At 40.3% G+C, this 19,659-nt stretch overlaps 3 protein-coding genes across 3 annotated transcripts; 2 read left to right on the top strand and 1 right to left on the bottom strand.

Moving 5' to 3' along the window:
- Positions 1–8: 8 nt before the first annotated feature.
- On the top strand, positions 9–7,968 carry hacd3 (3-hydroxyacyl-CoA dehydratase 3). The gene is made up of 11 exons (XM_032522559.1): positions 9–207; positions 923–965; positions 1,044–1,117; positions 1,224–1,388; positions 1,561–1,606; positions 2,348–2,458; positions 2,572–2,699; positions 2,800–2,912; positions 7,172–7,278; positions 7,360–7,491; positions 7,602–7,968. Exons 1-11 carry the CDS (start codon positions 130–132, stop codon positions 7,676–7,678), a joined length of 1,074 nt encoding a protein of 357 aa, XP_032378450.1. The 5' UTR covers positions 9–129; the 3' UTR covers positions 7,679–7,968.
- Positions 7,969–8,055: 87 nt separating this feature from the next.
- ints14 (integrator complex subunit 14) lies at positions 8,056–13,004 on the bottom strand. Its single transcript, XM_032522558.1, has 12 exons — positions 12,764–13,004; positions 12,129–12,419; positions 11,855–11,962; positions 11,531–11,686; positions 11,147–11,265; positions 10,907–11,049; positions 10,721–10,813; positions 10,170–10,314; positions 9,893–10,026; positions 9,580–9,698; positions 8,858–8,923; positions 8,056–8,770 (listed from the first exon to the last, which is right to left on the bottom strand). Exons 2-12 carry the CDS (start codon positions 12,348–12,350, stop codon positions 8,537–8,539), a joined length of 1,539 nt encoding a protein of 512 aa, XP_032378449.1. The 5' UTR covers positions 12,351–12,419; positions 12,764–13,004; the 3' UTR covers positions 8,056–8,536.
- A 314-nt stretch (positions 13,005–13,318) lies between these two features.
- slc24a1 (solute carrier family 24 member 1) lies at positions 13,319–19,634 on the top strand. Its single transcript, XM_032522557.1, is given in 10 exon segments — positions 13,319–13,559; positions 13,930–14,671; positions 14,674–14,889; positions 14,892–15,124; positions 16,116–16,224; positions 17,668–17,750; positions 17,950–18,213; positions 18,308–18,397; positions 18,596–18,762; positions 18,865–19,634. Coding segments are annotated over 9 exon segments (1,998 nt in total). The 5' UTR covers positions 13,319–13,559; positions 13,930–14,085; the 3' UTR covers positions 19,115–19,634.
- Positions 19,635–19,659: the final 25 nt, after the last annotated feature.

Raw genomic sequence — 19,659 nt, 5'->3', positions numbered from 1 at the left:
GAGCGCGCACGTACGCAGAATATTCTGGGTATTTGCTTCCCGTCACGGCTGGCATGAAGCAAGGAAGCGCTGTACATTGTTCGTCCAGTCTAATACTTTCAAAAGAAAGCTCTACAAAAAAACGAAACAATGCCACTCACACCTCTCGTTTACTGGGCTCAACGCCATGAAGATATTTACCTGCGAGTGGAACTGACAGACGCCCAGGTGAGCTAATAGAGTAGTCTATCGGACGGGGCCTGCTGAGGTATCGTTAACACAAACTGCCTGCACTCATTTTTATAAGAAAATTGCTCTCTGGCTCGTTCACTAATACCATCATGCCTCTAAGACAGGGGTCTTCAACAGGGGGTCCGTGACCCCTAGGGGGTCCGCGGAGGTACTGCATGGGGGTCGCGAAAGTTTTGGTTGATTAGACTTTTTTTATATTCCCCCCCCCCCTGCAATTTTTTTCACTAATTGAAATGTCTTTAAATACACATTAACATGAATTCAACACACTGTAGTAAACAGATAAATGGAGGCAGAAGATGTCCTTCAGTCATCAATGCACACATGGCACTATAGGACCAGTTTGATATAACACAATTTTATACAATATATATAATTAGGGGGTCCCCGCTCCATCTCGCCATCAGTTTGGGGGTCCTTGGCCTGGAAAACGTTGAAGACCCCTGCTCTAAGAGCTAAATATTGACTTAGCCTAACTAAATGCAGAGTTCAGGTTCCTGTACATAAACTAAATGTCTGTTACATAACCTTAGTTTGATTGTTTAAAAAAAATCTAAAATACTTTTAAATCTGATTAAAACTCCGTTTAGCGTTATTGGGCACATGTAAATGAGATATTGCTTGAATTCTTACTTGGTAGGAGGAATTATAAGATCATCATCTGCCTCTCTTTTTTTTTTTTTTTTTGCAGAATATTGGTGTCAATGTGAACGACAACGTGCTTCAGTTTAGAGGTGACATACGTTTTATTTGTCAATGAAAAAGGTAATAAGTTCATTATTTGTGACATTTTTGTGGTATTTTGTGTGCAGCCCAGGGCCATGGTGCAAAAGGACAAAATGAATATGAGTTCAGCTTGGAGTTTCTTTTACCAGTAAAGTCAGAGGTATGCCCTATGTCTCCATAAAACCAGTCTTAGATCTACTGCTCCTTCCTTTGTTATGCCTTCTAGTTTTGCCAAGTGTGGTCATTAAATGAGCCTGTGTGTCCAGGTGAGCCACAAGTCCACTCAGCGTCAGGTGAATATTACAGTGCGGAAAGAGCAGCGAGGCTGGTGGGAAAGACTGACGCTACAGGAGCGCAAACCAGTCTTCCTAGCACCGGACTTTGACCGTTGGCTGGACGAGTCAGATGCTGAGATGGAGATCCGGGAAAAGGTGTCAAGTTTTAACATCAGATGGACATTTTCACCATGCTACCCTGTTTATTTGACAGGTGTATTAAATAACATACTCTAATTTGCAAAATGTCCAACTGACTAAGATTGTAATATTGATATCAAAGGCAAATGTTAAACACTTAATATTTTTATTTTTTAATTTTAAAAAGGAGGAGAAAAGGAACATGCTGAAGGCATCAAGGCATAAAGAGGAAGGTGAGTGAAAATCTCTTGTCTGACTAACAATTTTGCAATTTTGTTCTCACTGCTTTCAACAGTTTTTTTTGGTCATAGTCATTATTTCCTGAAGGTCCAATGTGTAGGAATGTCTCCCATCTAGAGTTGAGATCATATATCGCAATCAACTCTCTCGCACCACGCAGTTCAAAGTACGTATTCCGGCAACAGTAGCCTTTTGCTCTTTTCAATACCCTTTTTTTCTGGGCGAAGAAAAAGACTCCTGTTCCTGAAATTTGGATTTTGAATACGTGTGGTCCTCCATGTTAACCTTCTTTAAACTTGCCAGGGCCAGAGAGCGACCATACCCATTTGCAGATTAGCAGGACCTGTGAGTTTATCGTGTGACGACAAAAACGTGAAAGGCAAAGCAGTATGTCCTGTATGTTCCTTACCGGATAACATATTTCAAAATGGTGCATGATTATGGTGCATCTACCCATAGACAGTTAAAGAAATGGACCAACAGATCCTGTGTCTCTGGACCAAGGGGGTAAGCCCATAGACAGTTAGAGAAGTGGACCAACAGATCCCGTTGTTCTGGACGGAGACCAGTGAAGGAAAATAGAAGCACTTTACCGGTGATTGCTAGGCGTTACTGCGCAGCCTCCAACTGAGCAGATTTTGATAATGAACTAAACACGTTACACACTGGACCTTTTAATTTAAGCAAGTATTTGTCAGATGCCTCAATGTTTTTCTTTTCCTTAAATGTTTCAGGTTTTGTCAGCTTGAAAACAGGATTTTTATTTGTATACAACCTGGTGCAGTTTCTTGGTTTTTCATGGATCTTTGTCAACATGACCGTGCGGCTCTTTATCTTTGGCCAAGGTGAGGAAATATAAGACTTCTGCGGCTTTACATTTTCCATTCTTTATCCTTCTTTCATCAATTTCTTATCAAAAATATGGCAAGACGTATCATTTATAACACTCTCATTTCAGATTTTCTCTACGACACATTTCACACCATATCGGATGTGATGTTCTTCTGCCAGATCCTGGCAGCAGTAGAGGTCCTCAATGCTGCTTTCGGTGTCGTCCAGACAGGTGTTATTCCAACTTTTATACAGGTATGTGATCCTCATTTGTTTGATGTGCAGTGCTTATTGTAACAGACTATTACAGTTCAAGTGTAAGTACAAATGTTTGTGGGTTTTGTTCTTTTACTAGGTGGTTGGAAGGAATTTTATCCTCTTCATAATTTTTGGTAGTTTGGAAGAAATGCATAACCAGCCAGTTGTGTTCTTCGTTTTCTATCTGTGGAGCACCATTGAGATTTTTAGGTAAGCATGCATCTGCCTTACCATTATTCATGGAAACAGTCAATTGGGCTTAGTAAAGTCTGATGATTTTTTTCACTCAAATTCTCAGCTGAATCTTCTGTGAAAAGCCAATATTTCACCAAAAGTTCTCCAAATGACCATAAACATTACCTGAGATATAGAAATGTAAAGAATATTGTAAATACACTAAAATAAATGCCAAACATTTGATGGTTCCAGTTCGCACATATGAGCACTTTTTGCTTTTCTTGGACTTAAAGCTATACTGCAAAGTGAGGAATTCTAAGTAATGACCATCGGCCCGTCCACACAATGCAAGCCTTTTAGCGACCACCCCCATTTCTCATCCACGCAGTTGGTCAACCTGTCAAATCAGGGAGGACACGGATGATTCAAAGATCATGGTGGACTCTTCAGAATAGGGAATTAGCTAGTAATTTATATTGTCTTCATCTCCAAAGTTGAATGCTGCTCTTGTCCTTTCTCAGCTCTGACGTAAAACGCATCACTTAAGCTGCTGTGCGCGAATGTCACCGGTCACTGTCACTACAACATTTTGTAAATGTAGCCATACTGAGAAATACAGAGGTTTGTGGAGCTGATAAGCTTAATTAGCTTTGTATCAACTCATTTGGCAATGGCTTCAATGTAACAGACGTTCATTACTATAAAATAGTTGCCACTATAGCTTTAAATTATATGTTGGGGTTTGGACTGTTGGTCAGACAAAACAAGATGTTTAAGGGGCGGCTGTGGCTCAGTGGTAGAGCGGTAGCCTGCCAATCGGAAGGTTTGGGGTTCGGTCCCTGGCCCTGCAGTCCCACGCCAAAGTGTCCTTGGGCAAGACACTGAACCCTGAGTTGCCCCCGGTGTTGCGCATCGGAGTGTAAATGTTTATCTGATGAGCAGGTGGCACCATGTACGGCAGCCTCGGCTCGGCCACAGTGTGTGAATGGTGAATGTATTCTGTACTATGTAAAAGCGCTTTGAGTAGTCGTAAGACTAGAAAAGCGCTATATAAATACAGCACATTTACATTTAATGTTGTCACCTTGTTCTCTAGGGCATTTAATGAGATGCAGTAAAAGGCCACAGGTTGGAGTAAACTTCTATATACAGTCCCTGACAAAAGTGTTGTCGCTTGTGTACAAATTGACCTGAAGTGCCGCTGAAATATATTTCTAATCAAGATTTATTTACAAGAAATGGCTTATTTTAATCCCAACAGCTTTTGTAATAATGTTTCAGTGCAAAACGAAACTGTCAAAAAGTATTCTACTATTCACAGCTTGGTAAAGCCCATTGAGTCAATTTTTGCAAAGACATAAGTGTTGTCGCCTTGTCATATGAGCTTCACCTGTGACTAATAATGGATCAATTAGGTCTCAGGTGTGTATAAAAACAACCCCAGTACTAGGGCTGCACGATTATGGCCAAAATGATAATCGCGATTATTTTGATCAAAATTTTGATCGCGATTATTCTCACGATTATTTGTTGATTTTTAACCAAAACAAATTTTATTGTCACATAGGCTATTTATAACTGCGAGAGGGAGTGTGATGGACGCTACTCACAGAGAGACGGCTGACTCATTATGAACAGGTCCAGCACGGGTCGAACGGCGGATACACACGTCGTGTGTATTAAACGTCTGTATCTTCACTGCGCTGCATTTTTATGAACTATGATATTCTGGCCATGGGTCACATCTCTGGTCCTGGTCCAGGCTTCGGTACAGCAGCTCCGTCTCCCACGCTGTGACTCTACCAACTGAAGTTAGCTGCATTCAAAAACTTCTTCTGTGTTCTTCGCCGTAGCGGCCGCGATAACAGTTACCCGCGGAAGCACTGGTACAAATACAGGTTTGCCCCCTCATACTTAACAATATACAGCTGTGTTAATGAAAAATTAAAACTGTAGACATACATCAGAAGTGTGGACCGGCGGCCGCTGTGTGGCGGGGCGCGGAGAGTAAGAGGAGAGAGAGTAGGACGAGAGAGCGTAGAAAGATCCAACACAGGCACGGCTTTACAGACGAAATGGGTCATGTAACGCAAAATTAAACCATATCCATATAAACAGCATTGCAGCGGATGCGAGGACATTAGCGCCGGTGCGTCCTAGAGGAGCTAACAGCTAACAGACGCTACTAGCTAACAGCTAACAGACGCTAACTAGCACTGGTCACTGCTGTTGTCTGAAAAACAACAAATGGGACAAAGTGTTGCGTTTACTGGTAAACTGGTAAACCTTGAGACTGACGTATTACCGACTGCTATCTGTTGAGTTTTCCTCACGCTACTCTGTCCTCTGTGACTGTCTACATCTAGAAACTTAGCTGCACGGGGTGCAGTGAACTACTCTGACTGGCTCATGAGCAGACGGCTTTATGGAGCGGGAGATTGGCTTTGCAAAAAACCCGGAGCGTTCTATGAAATGACGCTTTATAAAAAATAATCGCTTGATCACGCAAATTTGATCGTGGGAAGTCCAAATCGTGATCGCGATTAAAATTCGATTAATTGTGCAGCCCTACCCAGTACACTAGACCTTCACATCAACTGCAACTAGACCTCTGCAAACAGGCCTAAGATTCACCCTGAGACTAAAGTTTTGATTATCAAGAGGCTGAAGACCAGATCCTCTGCTGATGTGGCAGACACCTTCAATGTCTCTCAGCGTCAAGTACAGAGGATAAAAAAAACATTTGAAGACACTGGAGACGTTTTTGACAAGCCCAGGTCAGGCAGACCCCGCAGGACCGTTTGTTGGCTCGAAAATCCAAGGCCAGCCCATTTTCCACTGCAGCAGAGCTCCACCAGACCTGGTCCCCTGAAGTCCCTGTGTCAACCAGAACAGTTTGGTCGGATTCTGTCTTGAAATGGCCTCCATGGTCGAATCAGTGCCCAGAAGCCAGCACTAAACAAAAGACAATTGAAAAACCGTGTGGCATGTGCCAAGGCCCACAGCCTGCTAAAAGGATGGACGCTGGAGAAGTGGAAGAAAGTGGATTTTTCAGATGAATCTTCTGTTGAATTACACCACAGTTGCCGCAAATATAGCTGGAGACCTACTGGAGCCCGCATGGATCCAAGATTCACCCAGAAAACAGTGAAGTTTGGTGGCGGAAAAATCATGGTCTGGGGTAACATCTAGTATGGGGGTGTGCAAGAGATCTGCAGGGTGGAAGGCAACATCAATAGTCTCAAATACCAAGAAATCTTAGCTACCTCTTATATTCCCAACCATAAAACAGGCCAAATTCTGCAGCAGGATGGTGCTCCATCGCATACTTCCATCTCCACTTCAAAGTTCCTCAAGGCGAAGAAGATCAAGATGCTCCAGGATTGGCCGGCCCAGTCACCAGACATGAACATCATTGAGCATATGTGGGGTAGTATGAAAGAGGAAGCATGGAAGACCAAACCAAAGAATATTGATGAACTCTGGGAGGCATGCAGGACTGCTTTCCTAGCTATTCCTGATGACTTCGTCAATACATTGTATGAATCCTTGCTAAACCGCATGGATGCAGTCCTTCAAGCTCATGGAAGTCATACAAGATATTAAATTTGGATCTCACAGCACCGCTATTTAATTTGCTGACATATTTTAGTATTTGTTCAATTTCTGTATAGGCGACAAAACTTTTGTCTTGCCAAAATTTGACCTTTCTGTCTTGTTTAAATAATAAATCTTTTTTTAGTGAAACTAACTTATTTCAGTGCATTGAACATCATTTGGGAGAATTTTAGCTTTTCATATGCTATTTCTTACACCAATTGATTAATTAAAAGTCAGGTTAATAGCAGGTGTTTCTACAAAATAGATAAGCAACAAGACTTTTGTCAGGGACTGTATGTGCGCCTGCTCTAGGGCATTTTTGTGGATGTTTTATGGATCAAACAACAAAATAATAATCAGATTGATATTGAAAATATGTTAGTTGCACGCCCAGATCAAATGGTAAAACTGTTGCAGTATGGCATAGTGAATGTGGCATTAACTATTGACACAACAAGCCCACTCAGTAAAAAGGCACACTGAGGCAAAAACGCAACTGTACTCCGAGCAGCAGCAGCACAGACTCAACCTGACTGACGAAGGTTTTGGGGGAACCAGTTGGTTACAAGAATCAGCATAACGGCAGGTCATTTAGGTTACATTGTTATGAAGATGGACTGTTGTTGATTTGTCAGTTTATTAGCAACACATCTCATTTCCTCCCTAAAACTAACATGATGCTCCAATTTCAGGTATCCATTTTACATGCTGGGCTGTTTAAATACAGAGTGGAAAGCGCTCACTTGGCTGCGGTACACAATCTGGATACCACTGTATCCATTAGGTGTTCTAGCTGAAGGTGAGCTTGTTTACATATCTCAGAATAAAAAAAATTCTTCTTAACATGAAAGTTCTAAATGTATCTCCCAATCCCATGTAGCTGTTGCTGTGATACAATCCATTCCCATCTTTGACAAGACCAAACTCTTCAGCATTCCTCTGCCAAAAGCTGTCGGTACCTCCATCAGCTTCTCATACGTCCTTCACATCTATCTTGTACTCATGTTTCTGGGTAAGTCTCCAGATAAAACATTAAATACAGTATACTGTATATTTGAGCAAATATGTTCTATCATTTTTGGTTCTGATCTAAATTTTTTTGGATTCCCGCCACCTCTTTAGGACTTTTTATCAACTTTCGTCATCTTTACAAGCAAAGGAAAAGGCGTTTCCGTACCAAGAAGAGGAAGGCAAATTGAGCAAAAATACTCCAGACACCTTTGCTGCCTGCTTTTTTCTGGATGAAGTGTTTTAACTGATCTTGGACCATGCTCCTCTCAAATTAATTCTAGTTTTTATTGTTTTTCTTTTCCACAGCCTGTTTGCTCTCACTAAAATAATTACATCCATGGTAAAAATGGACATCCTACAGATAATGCAATATCTGAGCATTACATTGATGTCTCATTTACTGGTGATTGATTTCTCTTAAGATGTAAACTGAGTATTTTGTAGGAAGGAAGAGAGCTATAACAAGCCATATATTTTGTGTGGTTTCTTTTTCCTTTTTAATCTTGTTTAAGATCTTTTGCTACTGTTGTCATTTGAGATGTGATTTTCTGTAGGAATGAAGAGATTCTCAAAATACTGTAATTATTATTCCAGATTTCTGAACTTCCACATACCTCAGGTAACTTACACTGGTGACTGCTAAAATATGGATGGAATTTTGTGTCATTTCTGCTCTGTAATAAGCTGCTACGTAGAGTTTGTATTCTAAGCTCAGCTATTTCATTATGTTGATAGTCCCATGAAAAGGTTTCCTGTAAATGTTTATTGGTTGGACACTGAATAAAAAATTTTACCTGCACAATTTGTGAAAAAGTCCTACAAAGGAACATGTAAAAAAAAATAAGTACACGCTTTACAAACACCTCAATATGTACATTTTGCCATGTTCAGGCAGTGTCAAAGGAGTCTAAGATATCAATCTGACCGATTTAGGTTCTTGAAGTCAACCCCTTTTTTCTGACAACATTAAGCACACAGGTGCTGGGTCAATGTTGGTCCGCACAGGCTGCCAAATTTTAGTCCAGTTTTACTAATTCAGACGTGGCTCAGCTGGAGAAGTCAGTGTGCATGGGAGCAATGTTGTGATCAAAAGCAGCATACTGGGAGTCACCAGTGCTGGCCAGTTTGAGTTGCTGTGCAGCATGGGAGAGCTGGAAAGCTGCATCTGGATGGGCCGAGTCTGGCAGCAGGGTGCACTCTCTCTCCAGCAGGTCGGCCATTCCCTTCAGGAGCTCCCAGAAACCGAAAGCCAACGCAGCCTTCCGAAGACGGTTTAGCTCCTGACATTCAAATATAAAACAGCAATTCTAATTATGAAAAATATAATTTAAAGGTCATAGTTTAGAGCAACTTTCAGCAAGATTTACCTTGTAGAAGGTTTGAGTTTTATCGGGCAATTTCCTTGCATTCCTCAGGATCTTCTGCACATCAGTCTGTAGAATGACAGCATAAAAACTTTAGAGTAAATGATGACCAGAAATTACCCTAAAAAATAAGATAACCATTCAAGAACTTATTTAAACTAAACATATGGATAAGGCTCTAGTTTTATATCAAGTTTTGTGCCGTGTTCACGTCATATGGGATGAATGGTAGAGATAGATCACGTCCATTAAATTTAGGTTTAATTATACACTGAACAGCAGACTTTGGATGATCTGAGATGTCTATATTTGTTTGGTTTTTACAAGTTGGATGGTGACGTAAACAAAACTCATTACGATAACTCATATATGAGATGAATGTATCATCAGTAAGCAAGTTCTATTGCAAGAGGTGTTGACAAACCCAACCTGCTGCATAGGAGCCTGCTCAGTTTACTTCACTGCACATAACATTTTAGTCAGTTCACGTATATTGAGTTGATTTGTTAGCCAGTTAATCAGTCCAATGTCTAAATTGAAACTGAAATTACGAGGAATTGTGAAAGGTCCTAGTTGCAATGCATTAAAGGAAATCAGTCTTTCAGAAGTACCATGGCATGTGTACTTGAGGAACACAAAGTACACAAAACACAAAGGACGGCGTGTAATTAAGACCCTCTACCAACTGAAACCAACGGTGCTTTTACAAAGTGATTTTACTGTACCTGTAGTCCACTGGCCTTAATCCACACAGTGACATTCTGGGCATAGCTTCGTTTGACTGGGGGCTGCAGAGGGAAAGGACTTTTACTGTCATCCTCTCCATAAGGATTATCAGCAGCCTCTGAAATACCAGGAAAGTCATGAAACATCAGTGGGATCAGTATCGCGATCATGGCCGGCCAAAGAAAACTGTGTAAATGATTAACTGCTTGATTATGAACACATACAGAGAGGCCTTTGGTCTTGAGGGAAAAAACAGTGCAAGGGTTTCCTGCTGTTTGCTTGTCTAATGTGTCTGCAAACCAGAAGGTTTACCTGATATCGGTCCCAAATGTGTGATCTTGCCCAGCCAAGGCAGAGGGTCTGGACCAGGCTCAAACAGAGACATCATAAGGTTAGACTTCTTCTTGCTGTCTGCTTGGGAATACAGCATGCCGTACCACTCTGGCCTGTAAAAAGCAAACTAGGTTTAGGCAATTTCTTCATAAAATGTATTAACTTGTTTTGCAAGTGTCGTAATATTTAAAATGCTAATTTCTGAACACAACATAATTCAAGTTCATTTAATATAAATAGCTCTAGGACATCTCACCCCAGCTGGACCAGTGCCACCATGCCCTCCACTTTAAGACTGCCATGTAAAAGTACACAGAAATTTGGACTTTTGCCTGCCATTTGACTGGCAGAAGGTTCCTCCTCAAGCTCATCGGTGGCTCCTGTGCCAACTTCATCCACCTCTGAAATCCAATATAAATACATAAAAATACGTTGAAAATAACATAATCTGACAGGTGGCATACAGAGAGCACATTGATTTCAGTTTTTGTGTATAAAAAATAAATTATTCACTTTGAAAGGTGACAATTATCTGGTGCATTGTCAGCAGTTTGATTCTGTTTAATCTACAGTATATCACTGGAGAAACAATCTGAGCTGTCTTTGTTGTAAGGACGTGGATGACTGTAAGCATAGTGAACAGTGCTTTCTTGAAGCAGGGAACAACTTTTTAAGTGTGGGGGCATGCAGTGCAGGGGAAGTTTTAAACAATCTGCTTTAAAGACAATTAGGATATTTTCTGTGGAAATGAGCTGCAGATTTGTTCTTCAAGTTTAAAACAACACAACAAAAACATTTAGCACTAACCTTTGTTTACATTAATAGGCAGTACCAAGTGTCTGGAAATAACAGGAGGACTGGAAATGTCAGCAATTTCAATGAAGCCCACAATTTCCAAATCTGAAAACAAAATAACATAATGAAGATGGGTTAAATAATAATAAAATGTTTAACTATAACGCTAAATCAGGGAATCTGAAGCCAGCTGGGTACCTGTATTGACTGATCGGGGCATGGGCTCCACCTCTTCATCCATCACAATAGGCTCAGGCCGAGGAAACACCTGAACGTCTGAGGATAAGTTCCCACAGTGCAGGACAGCATGGAAGGGAGAGTATGCGTGATCAATCAGCCTCCTAAAGACATACAATGGCCAAAGACTCCTAAGTTAACATATAAAACATGAGAAAGTACAGTTTTTTTTCTGGATTATGTCTTCAGTAAGAGTCCTACCCAAACATGGCTTGCACACTCTTCATGCAAAGTGGACCCTCCGTAGTGAAGATCTGTCCATCGCCTCCACTGAGACGAAGCAGTTCCTCCAAGTTGTCCATGGCATCAGTCATCTGTAACTACAATTACACAAGACAGGGGATTGCACTGGTAGCATCTAGCAAAATCTATTGCAAGTGCTAACTTCCTAATAATCTACTAAACCGCTGCTACTCTCAGTTCTTTTAAATCAAGGCTGAATTGCCCTGTTGTTGAAATGTGCTATCCAAATATAGCTGCCTTGCCTTGCATGTTATTTGATCAAATGCCCTCCACAGTTTTACACTGGCTGTGTTCAGCTCAAGATGCAGTTAACTAGAAATGAGTTGTTGACTCAGTCAGTACCTCCTCTGCATTGGCTACAGACATGATGAACAGTTTGGTAGGGAAAGGGAAAGGGAGTGGGAACTTCTTGTCATCCCCCCGATGCTTCAGTGTGTGTAAGGAGTGACGTAGCGAACCCTTTCCAATACCAAGAGATCCATCAGTAACCAGCACCACCTACAGGACAAAGGAAGGAGGTACATAAACATAACCCTATGTAACAATAAATGGGTACAAATGGCCAATATCATAATGGGGAAATTATTTAACTGCACATCAGATGTACATATTCAATAATAAATTCAGGAGGTGTGACAATATAGTATAAAGAACCTGCCAAATTACCTGACAGGGACAGGCACTGCCCCACTCCTGTTGTACCACGTTATTAACTCCACTGAGAGCAGATTCAACACAGGTCTTGTCATAGTCTTCCAGGTTGCTGAGAGCCTCCTGCACATACACATACATTATTAGATCATCCCAAACTCCACTCTAAAGTCACACTCATTTTTTCTGAAGTCAAACTCAGGTAGTGACTCAGGAGAGGAAAACGTACTATGATATTTCAGAGTGACTTCTCATATGAGGCACTTTTTTTTTTTTTTTTTTTTTTTACCTGTAATGCATTGTAATCTCTGGTGAAAGGCACCAAGAGCTCCCAAAGGGATGAAAAGGCCATCAGTGCTGTGAACTCCATGCGGTAGTTTGAGGCCATGTGTTCAAACAACATATTTAGTCCGTGGACAGCCAGGTTCTTCCTCTGAAACTCCTCGCTGCCATCCGTCGACACTGGCCGTGTCATGGACAGAGACACGTCCATTAAGACCACGGTAGGCATGGCTTGCTGCTTATCTAGCTAAATTCCCAATTATACAATGAATTTAAAGTATAATCCAAAGTGCTCCCACTGAAGGAAAAGAAAGAAAAAATAAGATTAAGAAGCTTGCTAACTTAGCGTTACATGGATTTTCTTCCAACCCCTAGACGGCATGGAAACAAACAACGAGCATTAAATACGTTAAAAGCTAAATAAAAACAAAAAATTATGTCACAGCAGAGGACTGCTAACGTTAGCTAATGTCGGCTAACGTTAGTTCTCCGGCTACAGGCTACTACGCTATCCTTCTGTAACGTAACGCCAGAATAAACGTTCTGGTTACTATTTAATACATGTGAGAAGACAATTGAACTACACATACGTGAAACTATAAAGTAAATATATAATGTGATAAAAACTAAATATATACGTGCCATTCAACGTTTTGCTCGTTGCCATCCGTGTTTTTGTTGTAATGTTCATTGCTACTTCCGTCCGGGTTACAGCAGAGTACTTAGGAATAAATAGTTCCTATGTGAAACCTTCGTATTGTTGTGCTAAAATGCTAAAACATAATACTGTACACAGGAACCAAAAGCGACATTTAATAATTTCAACATGAATTTGAACACGTTTTAAATTTAAAGTTAGAGTTTTGATTTGGATCTAGGAAGTGCCAATCTGCGCTCCATACTCGAATCCATGCTCGATATCCAGATAGGAATATCAACCAACAGATCTAAAGAGACAGTGGAAGGTTTTGCATTAAAAAAACTGAAGAGAACGGAACGTATTTGTGTTCTACACATAGACATATACAGTCTATGGGTTTACATCCGCAGATTGTGATAGGCCTACACATTTTAAAATCAGTAATTTCATGTTTCATGTTCATGTTTCATGTTTCCTGTGCTGAAAAGGTCGTCTCAAAAACGTTCCTGTTCAAATTGTTATACTTCGTTGAATGATCAGTTATTTCACATTTATTTTGTATTAAATTAAATATTGTTAGGGTAGGGTAGGCTCATGATAAAGTGAGAGTGAGACAATGCACATAATCCTCTTAGAAGACTTCAGGTATTATGCTGATCCATTGTGAACACTTGTCCTGTGTCCTACATAACCCCGTGGCCATCATTGGTAACAATTAGTTTGTGCCACAATAACCAGCTGTGGAAATCTGCTTTTGAAGATTTTTGCACCCCTGACTTTGCAGACATTGGTTTTGTGGTAAGTCAGCACTTGTCTTTAAAATGCCTTGTGTTCTTTATGCTCTTCGTGATTTATGTGGAAATTGGCCTTACCCTTTACCGCATGACATTTATTTTAGTTTTTTCTCTCTATGTGCATTTATTTATTTGTCTGTAGTTTTTTCATCTGTCACTTATTTTATTCATTCTGTTTTGGAGAAACAACCAACGTTAAAGAAATTAGTCATAACAACTTCTAAATGAGCTTATCACTAATGCTTTGACAGACATTTATTAAATGATCAGATGTATTGTCTGAATAGTTCTCATGCTTTCAAATGTACGCTACTGTTGTGCCACCTGCTGTCTAAATGTCATTTTGTATCTGATGCCTTTTTCATTCACAATAGGGAAAAAGAGTTGAGGCTGACATGAACAGCGCGGCTGAAGTTTTAGATCCTGTCACACCATGGTCTGCTGGGGAGAGAGCTGGACTTGTCCTCTGCTAAAGTCCATTTATGTAGCTTAATTCTCCATAGTCAGCAGCATCACTGCTTTGGAGGGAAATGTATTGTACAAGAAGGAAGCGACTGCAGCTGAGCCGGGTCCTATTTCTCCTCTCTGGGGTTTTTCTCTGTACCCTATATCAACTGACCATCAGTGCCAGACTGTACGAGCCTTTGCCAATGTCTCAGATTGGAGAGGACTTTGGAGAAGGTTCAACGGAGGGTGTTGAGGAGACTACAGTAGAGACTCATTGGCTGGAGGAACCTCTCACTGCAACACATGAATTAGAGCCCACAGATCAAACAACACCAGGGATGCATGGTGTACAGTATTCGGATACAACTTCAGATTTAAAAGCATCCACCCCCACTGAATCTCCACCATCACCAACTTCAAAGCAGACTATTGTGCGTTGCATCTACGTGGCCCCTGAGCCTCCACTGGAGACACCTACGCCCACGCCAGCTCCTTCAGTGACCATTCCTCCAGCGTCTCCTGGTGAAGCTCCACATATAAAGGGTGAATACCCTAAAGATCTTTTTTCTATTGAAGACCGTAGACAAGGCTGGGTGATCCTCCACGTGTTTGGGATGATGTACATGTTCATTTCACTTGCAATTGTGTGTGATGAGTTCTTTGTTCCTGCACTGGGGTAATAACAGACAAGTTAGCCATCTCTGAAGATGTAGCAGGAGCCACCTTTATGGCTGCCGGAGGTTCTGCTCCTGAGCTTTTCACCTCCTTGATAGGAGTCTTCATCTCCCACAGCAATGTGGGCATTGGCACAATTGTTGGTTCAGCAGTTTTCAACATTTTGTTTGTGATTGGAATGTGTGCTTTGTTTTCACGGGAGATACTACATCTAACTGGTGGCCACTTTTCAGAGACGTATCATTCTACATACTTGGCCTAATCTTACTCATCATCTTCTTCTTGGATAATGTCATAATGTGGTGGGAGAGCATGATGCTGGTGGCCTGTTACACTCTCTATGTCATTTTCATGAAGTTCAACATGCAATTAGAGCGGACCTTTAAGACTCTTTTGCTCAAAGACAAGAACATTGTCAGAATTATAGCTGTGGAAAACACTGAAAAGGTAAGCACTTCTGTGACAGAACATGACTGGTCTGAAATCATATTTTTTTATATCCTCAATTTACAAAATAATGAGTCTGTCATTAGGTATTTATATCACAGGTTTTTTTTCTCAAATGTGGAAGAAACTCTGGAGAGTTACGTACAGTTTGCAGACATTGGCCTAAAGTTGTCTATGCTACCATATTACTACACGTATTTGTGGCAGTGGCATCTAATTAAGAACAAAGCTATGGAGCTTTAAAGAACAATACAGTTATTGAAGATATATGCTACAGCTCTGGAAAAACTGTAACATCAACATATACTGTGGTTAACCCTGGTAAGTGTGATTAAGCTGTGTTCATAAGACACACTTTTTTTGTTATTTAACCTGTTAAAATGCTGTATCACATCATATATATTAAAACCAAAGTGTTTGTTTTAACAGGGTGAGGGAGAATTTCACAAAATTATAATCCTGTACATGACACACAGCTCCATCTTTTGCAGACATGTAGGCCTAACAAGACCAGCAGAGTGTGCAATTGTGAAAAAGCAATGTAAAATATTATAGTAAAGAGTATATACTTATATTTAAGCTCTACCATAATTAAATTCGTTTTTTCTATCTCTACCAATGAACAATTTTCAGTGAAAAAAAACATTGTTGCATTCAGGCAAATGGGGACGCTGAATATAATATAAAATATAAATATACAATATAAAAAAAATCAAATAACCAACCAATTTACTGCAAAAAGAAAGACATAGAATGCAACATCCTCTTAGATACTTACATTGTTCATCTACATGCTATTCTACATCTTATTAACCTGTCTGCGGTCCCGTTCATCATAACATCCATAAACAAGACGCCCTTTACGTGCTGGCATATGGCAATACACTTCTCAAGAAAAAATACTGACCTCCACGAGTGTATGATTGTTTAACATTGATGTGTCAACGCTGTTATTGTGAGTAGCTATTTTGACCATAGCCATTTTTCCCAGTTGAAGCCATCTCTTCAGCGAGGGGGAAGCTCAGCTTCTTTGCACAACAGCACCCTGAGAAACACCATCTTCCAACTTATGATCCACACATTAGATCCTCTAAGAGAGGGTGAGTACCGTATCAGTACACAGATTGCTCTAATGATTGATCATTGTCTGCCTCTTAAAGTGCTTTTGTAATGAGTTAGTAAAATGGATTAGCAAAGTGTCTCAAATAAAGACAGCTCATGAGGCCAGACTGATACTAAGCAGATAATACTTACGTCCGTCTATGGAGGGATGCATTGTAGGCCAACAGTGAAATATAAACACGATTTTAAGGACACACATCGCTGTGGTCTAACTATGTTGTTTTGTGGATGGGTAAACAATGTGGTAACAGACTGGTCCTACACTGCTTGGTTAAAGCTTTTGTTTTCCCGAATAGGTTTTTGATATCTGATATGTTAGTAAGGTTACTGTTGCATTAAAATGCATCGTGCTATAGTTTTTACTGTTCACACTAGGATGATCTCACAGCAATGTTCATATTTGCCTGTTTTCCCGAGGCAAGACCACGGTGTTGTCCCAGTTTGTGTATCTGTGGCCCTGGCCCCTGGTTTGCACTTCCAGGCAGCAAACACTCCACTACTCCACCAGCACAAATAATCAGCTTTTGAATGATCCTATACAATCTGGATCACAGCTATTGGCCCATCCCACTTCAAAGCAGCATTACAAATATCTTACTTAACTTACCTAGATAATGATGTGCTTCCAAATTAAAACACACAAAGAGATTTTGGTATTCAATTATGTGTATGCAATGATGAGCCCAGTTAAAATGGAAAACTGTCATGAAAGTTAGAAATGCTTTTAATGTGAGGTGAGGTGAGTGTATACAATCTGAGACATTTGGTCAAAAGGAACAACAAAAAACATATTTTATACTGCCAGTATTTTGCTCTTTGCCTAACTCGTTTAAGGCATAGGGATTATCTCCATCCTTCCATTCTCTTCTAAATAACCTTGAAACTGAGATTATTGTAGTTATTATCACATGAGTGAGTAATTTATAACAGAATTCCCACGGTTGTTTGATGTTCTTAGAGAAATTTAAAGATAAGGCAGAAACACTGAACAATGTGGCTAGACGGTTGGCAGACAGCAAAACTCAAGACAAAATTGAAGGTAACATTGAAGAATGTATTAGCTACTGATCAGCTGGCTTCCAGTCAGTTTTTTTGATTCTACTCATGAACAGTCTAAAAGCTTCTTAACACCTGGACCACAAAAAAGCATACTGCCAAGTGCTTTAGCATGTGAACTGAGTGAGTCACACAGGTTCTCTGACAACAGAAAGATTATATGTCTGTGATACATGTCCGCCAGTATAATAATGTGTATAATTAATATGATAATTATATTCCTACCACTTGGAAAATTTGTCATTAGCATTATCTTATGCAGTTTTGCTCACTAATGTAGGTGAGTGACCAGTAAACTATTTTTGCTTAACAAACAAAAGGCATCAGGGAAATGCAGGACAAGATTTTTGGGATTCCTTTCGCAGATAGTGGAGGAAAAACTGAACCGACCAAAGAGCCAGAGGCTGCCCCAGCAATGGAGAAGAAGGACCAGCCAGAGGACAAGAAGGTACTCTCCAACCATGTCCTGGTATTTATCATAAAGCTCAAAAGTCAGTCTTTGATAACTGTCTATGTAAGAGTCAATGTACGGAGCTACAATTTTAGGCAAAAGGCCTCTTAAGGCTTTTTTTTTTTGTCTTTTATTTCTTTTATTTCTTCTCTGCTTCTACTGTTGCCCATAATGATTTCTTTGCCCAACACTTCAGGAGGATTTGCAAGCAGGAGACAATGGGTCAGGAGGCTCTGACAGTGATGAAGATGATAGCAATGAAGACAGCGATGAGTCCAGTGAAGAAGAAAATGATGAGGAGGAGGAAGATGAAGATAAGGGGAAGAAAAATGAAGAGGAGAAAGAAGATGAACCTCTGTCTTTAGACTGGCCTGACACACCACATAAACAAGCCACCTACCTCTTCCTGCTACCCATAATCTTCCCTTTGTGGCTCACAGTTCCAGATGTACGCAACATGGTAAGAACCAGATGCATATTTGAGGTCAGCTGTGGTATCTTAAATGCCTCAACACTGTGTTTTGCTATTACATCACTTCATTTTATTATAACAGAAATCCAGAAAATTCTTTGCGGTCACCTTCCTGGGCTCTATTCTGTGGATTGCTATCTTCTCCTACCTCATGGTGTGGTGGGCCCATCAGGTCAGTTACTGTAGTAAGATTTATACACAGAATTTGAAATGTGTTGTTTTCTGATTGTGCATACAAGGACAAAGCATTGCAATTAAAATTTCAATTGAAATAATTTTATTAAAGATTGTGTCCTGAATCAGTCATGTTGACAAAAACACAAAAGTAATTTTACATAGCATTTATTCACTTAAGAACTTGCCATTGTAGGTGGGTGAGACCATCGGCATCTCAGAGGAGATTATGGGCCTGACTATCCTGGCTGCAGGCACGTCAATCCCTGACCTTATTACCAGTGTGATAGTGGCGCGTAAAGGCCTGGGGGACATGGCTGTGTCCAGTTCAGTGGGCAGTAACATCTTCGACATCACAGTGGGGTGAGTTCCAATAGTCTGATGTGTTACAATTGAAAAATAAGTGCTGATGAACACTCAGTTGATACATTTCTGTGTTTCTCACCCTGTCACTTTATTTCTAAGTCTTCCAGTGCCATGGCTCCTGTACTCATCCTTCCATGGTTTTGCTCCAGTTGCCGTTAGCAGCAACGGGCTCTTCTGTGCCATCGTGCTGCTCTTTATAATGCTCCTCTTTGTTATCATCTCTATTGCATTCTGTAAGTGGAAGATGAATAAGCTGCTGGGTTTCACAATGTTCCTGCTTTACTTTGTTTTCCTGGTGCTTAGCGTGATGCTGGAAGATCGCATCATTATATGCCCAGTTTCTATCTGAATGTGTGAGCAGAAGCTACAGCGGGCATTCTCTTCACAGAAGCACAACTGTTTTATTCATACATGTACATATATCATGTGTATGGGTCTGGATATCTGTAGAAACTGTGCAGAAGGCTAGCTGCATTGCTGCCAGTGACAAGTGTCCAGTATGTCTGCAACAATACACATACAACATTTTCTAGAACTTGTTACATACTCACTTTAAGTAACAATGGCAGCTTTTACATACATTTTTATTACAAAACGACACAGAACTGTTGACTGATATAGTGTAGCAAGTGTGTAAACATGAGCTCTAATAGAGTATTAAAATGATTTCACTGTTGACAATACAGCATCTACAGAATGTAACTAGAAATCTAGAACGTGTACACATTTTGGAAAATGTATGTGGTTTCTAAATGAGGAATTTGTATAATATGTACAGTAGTTACACACAAAAACTGTTTTTATATCATTCATTAAAGAGAACGTAAGCATTCTTGAACTCACTGTTCTTTCACGCATATCAGTTTTTAGAAAAAGGTCAGGCATAGCAATAGC

This window comes from Etheostoma spectabile, chromosome 8 (assembly GCF_008692095.1).
Source record: "Etheostoma spectabile isolate EspeVRDwgs_2016 chromosome 8, UIUC_Espe_1.0, whole genome shotgun sequence".
Classification (NCBI taxonomy): Eukaryota; Metazoa; Chordata; class Actinopteri; order Perciformes; family Percidae; genus Etheostoma; species Etheostoma spectabile.
This window is presented reverse-complemented; position numbering and strand designations above follow the sequence as displayed.